The sequence below is a fragment of the Mastomys coucha genome, unplaced genomic scaffold (genome assembly GCF_008632895.1).
Source record: "Mastomys coucha isolate ucsf_1 unplaced genomic scaffold, UCSF_Mcou_1 pScaffold22, whole genome shotgun sequence".
In the NCBI taxonomy this organism is placed as follows: Eukaryota; Metazoa; Chordata; class Mammalia; order Rodentia; family Muridae; genus Mastomys; species Mastomys coucha.
Window position 1 is genome coordinate 209,785,383 of NW_022196905.1, and position 7,162 is coordinate 209,792,544.

The following is a 7,162-nucleotide window of genomic DNA, read 5'->3' on the forward strand; positions in this document are numbered from 1 at the left end:
GAGCAGAGCTGCCATTGGCCTTCTTGTGGGTGAGCAAGCTGTCTGCCTTGAGCAGAGCTGCCATTGGCCTTCTTGTGGGTGAGCAAGCTGTCTGCCCTGAGCAGAGCCTCTATTGGCCTTCCTGTGGGTGAGCAAGCTGTCTGCAGTTACCTTGCTCCTCATGGCTTGGAGGCTGCTTCGAGGTCTGCTTTCATGGCTCCCTGTCTGTCACCTATGAGTGGGGACGAGGCTTTTGGGCTTCAGCACCTACCACATGACTGGTTTTGTGAGCAGCCTCAGTTGTGCACATCAGGCTTCAGGCTGAACTTACTCTCTGAGCATCTGGTTCCATGGCCCAGGAGCTGTGGCCTGCACTGGGCCCAGTACAAAGCCCCAGTAAATATAGGGTGCAGGGATCTGGGGTGTCCTTGCCAGCGGGGGGTAATTGCCTCCTACCACAGAGATACCTCGTAGCTACATGATGCTAACACCAACCTGTACATCCCCACAGGACCCAGTAGCCGCCCTGCCCCGCTTGCTGCTGGCTCCCCTGTGTACCTGGACCTGGCCTACCTGCCTGGTGGGGGTGCCGGCCACCTGGACCAGAACTTCTTCCTGCGCGTGCGTGCACTCTGCTATGTCATCAGTGGGCAAGGCCAGCGGCAGGAAGAGGGCCTGCGAGCCGTGTTGGATGCACTGCTGGCTGGCAAGCGGCAGTGGGACCTCGACCTGCAGGTGGGTGGACCACAGGACTCTGAGGTCTTGCTTCCAAGAGCTGTTTCCTGCTCAGCCTAAGGACCCCAGGGCATGGGGCCTAGGTGCCCTGTCCCCTGCAGGACAGCTCTGGGGAACAGGTGGTGTTCATGCAGCTGAGAAGTGTCACCAAAGGGTTAGGTGCTCCCCAGAGCTGTGTGGGGTCAGGGCATGGAGGCTGAGGGCCTCAGGTTGAGAGACACCTTACAGATGGAGCGGATGACCAGGCAGCCTGTGTGCATGCTGTCTGCTTCTAGAACAGTAGGACAAAGGCCCCAGCCAGAGCTGCACCAGCTCAATGGGGGCTGCAACCAGGGGTATGTAGAGCCATTAGAGAGCCCGGGGATAGTATGGCTCAACCATAGTGTCGTGTGGGAGACTCATGGGTGTGTGGGGAGTGGTGGGCCAGCCTGGGCTATGTGGTAGCACCTGATTATGAAAGTCTGTTGGTGCTACAGGGGAGATGGGTCATCAGAGAGGGGAGAGGAAGGGTCACCTTCTGCCTGCTTTCCTCCCAGGTCACACTGATTCCCACCTTTGACTCTGCGGTGATGCACAGGTGGTATGAGGAGACGCATGAGCAGCACCAGGCACTGGGCATCAGGGTGCTGGGCAGTGGCAGCCTGGTGTCCATGCAGGATGAGGCCTTCCCTGCCTGCAAGGTGGAGTTCTAGCCCCACGCCACAGAGCGACCTGGGAACAGCACTTCCTCACCATGACCCAGGTTGGAGCTGTGGCTCCCTGTGGAAAGCCAGACCACGTGCTTGAGTGAGCCACTGTATGACATCCCAGCTTCCATCTCTAGCACGGAGGATGAGAACCACGCCGCTTTATCACTTGTCCTCGCCCCATCACGTGTCAGGCACAGCTCTCCATGCCTTCTATCCTAGAACTCAGGTTGCAGAGGCAGGAGAATCTATGTGAAGTCCAGGCCAGCCTGGGCTACATAGTGAATCTTTGTTTTAAAAACCACAAAAAATAAAGCAGACCACTGAGATTTTGGTCTTCCTGTCTTAGGTTTGTATTGCTCTATAAACACCATGGCCATAAAGAACTTAAGGAAAGGGTTTGTTTAGGGCAGGGATGCAGCAGGAGCTGAGGTGGAGGCCATGGCAGTGCTGCTTGCCGGCCTGCTCCCTGCCCAGTCAGCCTGCTTTCTTACCCAGGCCAATCAGGTGGAGACATTTTCTTATGGATGGTTCCTCTTCCCAATAAGGAATGAAGGCTAGGGTGTGCTGAGTAGTTTATGTGCACTTGACACAAACTAACGTCACCTGATAGGAGGGAACTTCAGTTGAGACAATGCCTTCATAGGGTCAGTTTGTAAATAACGTCATCTGATAGGAGGGAACTTCAATTGAGACAATGCCTTCATAGGGTCAGTTGTAAGGAAGCCTGTAGGAGAGTTTTTTTTCCTTTCTTTCTTTCTTCCTTTCTTTCCTTCTTTCTTTCTTTTAAAGAGTTTATTTATTTTATTTATATGAGTATACTGTAGCTGTCTTCAGACACACCAGAAGAGGGCATCGAATCCGACTACAGATGGTTGTGAGCCATCATGTGGTTGCTGGGATTTGAACTCAGGACGTCTGGAAGAGCAGTCGGTGCTCTTAACCACTGAGTCATCTCTCCAGCCCAGGACATTGTCTTAGTGATCATTGTGGAAGGATACAGCTATTGTGGGTGATGCCATCCCTGGGGTATTGGTCCTGGGTTCTATAAGAAAACTAACTGAGCACAACATAGGGAGCAAGCCAGTAAACAGCACCCTCTGTGGCCTCTGCATCAGCTCCTGCCTCAAGGTCCCTGTGAGTTACTGTCCTGATGTCCTTCAGTGTTGAACAGTGCTGTGGAGGTATAGGCTGAATAAACCCTTTCCTCACAATTTGATTTTGGTCATGATGTTTCATTACAGCAGTGGTATCCTAACTAAGACACTGGGATGTGAACAGCCTTGGAGCTTGCTGAACACCCAGTGTCATAGCTCTGTGCCAGTGCTGTCACAAGCAGTGAGACGGGCACCCACTCTGTAGAGCCTTGATTCTGGCCTCAGCTCCAGGCCAGGTCAGTGTGAAGCAGCTATGGGCTGTGCGCCATCACCAGCTAGGCAGCTTGTACTACAGGCTCTGGGTGGGTGCTAGGTAGGGGACAGAGCTGGTGGTACAGATCATCTGGAGTCCAAGAGCAAGGTTTTGCCCCCACAAGTATGTTCTGTAGGGTAAGTCACATGTAATGAGACCACAGGAGTGAGCCACAGCCCACTTATGACCAACTGCTCTCCTGACACTCATTAGTCCCTTGCAGCTTTACACGTTCCTAGGTGGACACAACCTACCTCCTGCAGTCTTGGCGGAGGGCTGGAACCACCATCTCAGCCACACCATGGCTTTCTGGTCTGGCTCACTTTGTATTTTTTGGCACATGTGTTGCACTCAGGGAACACCTTGGAGGGCTGGCTTCCCTCCCTCACTGTGGGTTCAGGGCTTGAGCTCAGATGTTATGGTTTGGTTGCAAACACTTACCAGTTGAGCCATCTCCCTGGATCTGCCAAGGCAGTAGTAGTAGCCAGGCTGGTCAAGAACTTGTAGCAATCCTGCTTTAGCATCCCAACAGCTGGTGTGACAGGTATGTGCCACCACATTTTGCTTCTGAGTGACCCTCATGGTCTCAGGTCTAAGTTCTTTTAGTCTTTATTTTATATATGTTAGTGTTTTCCTCTATACATGTCTGCACCATGTGCCTGCAGTGCACACAGGGGCCAGAGGAGAGGGCATCAGATCCTCAGGAGCCACCATGGCCATGCTGGGAATTGTCCAGGGTCCTCTCCAAGTGCTTCTTAGCTACAGAACCCTCTCTTCAGCCCTCAGGTTCTTATGGGTACTTGAGTCAGTGTGAAGTCTGTAGGACTGGCAGTCCCACAGACTGCATGATGGTGCAGAAACAACCTGTGTTAAGGCTGGGCTACAGCAGCATGTGTGAATAGAACAGGCTGTCACCAACCCCTTTGGCCCACCCAGTCCTGTGGCAGCAGAGCTCGGACCTCTTCAGCTTTGGAGTGTGTGGCTATGAGTTAAACCCAAGTTAACCTCCTCACCTACCATTGCAGCAGAAAACACAGGATGTGCGTGAGTCCTGGGCAGAGAGTCCCAAGAAGAGCCACCAGTGCACCAGCATCCAGCACCCTGACCCAGTCCACTCAGTATGGAGACCTTGAACTCCTGGTCACCAGCCCTCACCTCCTTGCTGCTATGAAGATAGGTCTTCAGTACACAGGTGGCACTGGGGTGTGTGTGCATGTAGATGCAGGGCAGCCTTTAGACTGAGCCACTAGCTCGCCCGACAGTGATAAATGCTTTACAGATGTCTGAGAGGAGAGCTGGAGAGGCATGGCGAAGCAGCTAGCTCAGCTCATGGCCGGAATGTGATGGGGTGACAGGAAGGGGCCAGAGATGGCCCTCTCCAAGGCTCTGTGTCCAGTCCCTGCCACCTTCAACAGACTTCCAAAGTGATGTCACCAGCTGAAGACCAAACATGTGAAACAGCCGCCACTGCTGAGGTGTGAGCGGGTGAGGTGACCCTAGTAACCGAGGCTGTGCACCTGGCCACACCTGGAAGACAAGACCCAGAGTAGGCTCTGAACTCAGCTTTTTGCTTGTTATGGCTTTTAGACAAGCTGGCTGGCTTGGCACTCACTCTGTAGACCAGACTGAACTCAGGTTGGCCTTGGTCTGCCTCTGCGTCTGCCTCCAGAGTTTCAGTGGACTCGAGGTGCTTGGGAGGGGGAGGCAGCTGGATCTCTGCAACGAAGGCCACCAGTCTCAAATCTTTCTCATTTAGTGTGCTGCTGTGCTGCTTGGGGCTTAGCCTGGGCCTTGAAGCTAGGCACCGACTCTCCCTGACGTCTCTGCTGACATGGACTCACCTGCTGGATTGTCTGCATTGACCTGAAACCAGCCATCCTTCTGCCTCAGCCTCCCACGTACCTGGCTCTCCTTTCCTCTCAGGCTGTGTGCTCACTCTGCCTAGCACTCTGCAGTGGTCACAGCTCCAGTAACTGGATGCCGTATGGTTTAGTTAAGGCCAGCAGGCTCTGTATGAAGGGCATTTGTGCCTTAGCCAGACCCTGGGAGCCAAGAAGACAAAAGGCAGGATCAGATGGTGCTCTTGTCAATCCTAAGCCAAGGCCTGGCTTCGGGCTGCACAGGCTAGGCTGGAAGGCTGTGTGGCCATCTCTGGAAGGCCTGCAGTTTGAACCCTTTCCCCCATAGGACCAGTGACCTACTGACCCAATGACCCACAATGACCCAACATTCTTCATGACTATTTGGGGGCAGGCCAATCCCATCTGAGGCCCGTTACAAAAACAAACAAAAAGAATGGGGCTAAAGAGAGGGCTTGGGGGCTGACCATATTTCTCTAGAGGACCTGGGTTGATGCTCAGCACCACAGAGTGCTCACAACTGTCTAACTCCAGGTATTTATTTTAAGATTTATTTATTTTATTTATGTGAGTACACCGTAGTTGTCTTCATGCACACCAGGAGAGAGCATTGGATCCCATCACAGATGGTTGTGAGCTACCTTGTGGTTGCTGGGATTTGAACTCAGGACCTCTGGAAGAACAGTCAGTGCTCTTCTGAGCCATCTCTCCAGCCCACCCTGAACATTTACCTTTGTTCAGCATGGTGTCGCATGCCTTTAATCCCAGCATTCAGAAGACTAAGTGAGGCAGGCAGATCTCTTGGGTTTGAGCCCAGGCAGGACTACACAGAGAAACACCATCTTTCTGTAAACAGCAAAAGACTTTCTGTTTTTTGTATGCGTGTGTGCATGTTTATGGGTACATGCACATTAGTGCAGGTGCCCTTGGAGTCCAGAAGAGGGTGTCGGTTCCCCTGGAGCTGAAGTTACAGGCAGCTGTGAGCTTTCCGACACAAACATTGGAAGAAAACTCAGGTCCACTGCAAGAAGGAGCGCTCTGGGAGGATGGGACTGGTGTCTTGTCCCCATGATCTATACTGACCATGCACCTGAGGCCTGTGCAGAAGGCAAGGCAGGAAACGGGACAGTAGGGAAGACTTGGGTCAGGTGTTCTGGTCACTCATGTGTCTTGGGGTTTCCATTGCTGTGAAGAGACACCATGACCAAGGCAACTCTTATAAAGGATGATGTTTACTTGGGGCTGGCTTACAGTTTCAGAGGTTCAGTCCATTATCATGGCAGGAAGCATAGCAGCATGCAGGCAGACATGGTGCTGGAAGACAGCTGAGAGTTCTACATCTTGATCCATAGGCAGCTGAGGCGGAGACTGACTCTCCTGCACTGGGCATAGCTTGAGCACTAGTAGCCCTCAAAGCTCATCTACACACTGACACACATCGTCTACAAGGCCACACCTTCTGATAGTAGTACTTCCCTTGGGCCAAGGCTATTGTAAACCTCACGACCTGTCTGAGCCTGTAGCCTTGTCTGCAGGGAAAGCAAGCATGTCTGTAACACCTGCCTCAGCGAGGTTCCGTGAAGGCATCGTTCCAGGGCCAAGGACTTTACGGCTGGGTTCTTGAGACCCTCATACCTGGCACTCTAGCCCCCTGCATCTGACCTTTGGCCCTTTATATTTTACCTTGTGACACAAACGAGTTGAGCTAGGACTAGGTGGAGGAGAAAGTTTGCTGTTGTCTTAGTCAGGGTTTCTATTACTGCACAAACATCATGACCAAGAAGCAAGTTGGGGAGGAAAGGGTTTGTTTAGCTTATTTCCACATTGCTGTTCATCACCAAAGGAAGTCAGGACTGGAACTCAAGCAGGTCAGGAACCTGGAGCTGATGCAGAGGCCATGGAGGGATGTTCCTTACTGGCTTGCTTCTCCTGGCTTGCTCAGCTTGCTCTCTTATAGAACCCAAGACTTCCAGCCCAGGGATGGCACCACCCACAAGGGGTCCTATCCCCTTGATCACCAATTGAGAAAATGCCCCACAGCTGGATCTCATGGAGACACTTCCCCAACTGAAGCTCCTTTCTCTGTGATAATTTCAGCCTGTGCCAAGTTGCCCTCAGCCTGTATTGGCTTCACAGTAGTAGGGGCCTTACTTATAGGAATCACTCACAATCTAATGAACCAGCTTCCCCAGGGTACTGGGAAGGTGTCTGTCTGTATGGAGGATGTGAAAGACAGGTAACCCCCTGAGATGAGGGCCATGATTGCCAGTGGAGCCCCTAGAGCTCAGGGACCATGGACATACACCTAAAGGGACTTGTCCCTACCCATAAGCTATCGCTGTCTCTCCTTCTGTGAATGGAGATACCTGTTTATCAACCTAGTCCATTGCAACAATCCAAGTCAAGATAGGGCTGGTATTGGGAGACAGACACACATAATGAATTTTTTGTTTTTTGTTTTTTTTTTTGTTTTTGTTTTTGTTTTGTTTTGTT

At 52.2% G+C, this 7,162-nt stretch overlaps 1 protein-coding gene across 3 annotated transcripts in view; it reads left to right on the forward strand.

Annotated features, from left to right (window-relative positions):
- Positions 1-1,730, forward strand: part of Map1s (microtubule associated protein 1S) — a 19,039-nt gene extending 17,309 nt beyond the window's left edge. For all 3 annotated transcript variants that reach the window (XM_031340197.1, XM_031340196.1, XM_031340195.1), the window contains 2 exons: positions 491-714; positions 1,251-1,730. In XM_031340197.1, coding sequence (XP_031196057.1) covers positions 491-714; positions 1,251-1,406 — 380 coding nt within the window. In that variant the 3' untranslated portion in view covers positions 1,407-1,730. The remainder of the gene's footprint in view (positions 1-490; positions 715-1,250) is intronic.
- The last annotated feature ends 5,432 nt before the right edge of the window (positions 1,731-7,162 follow it).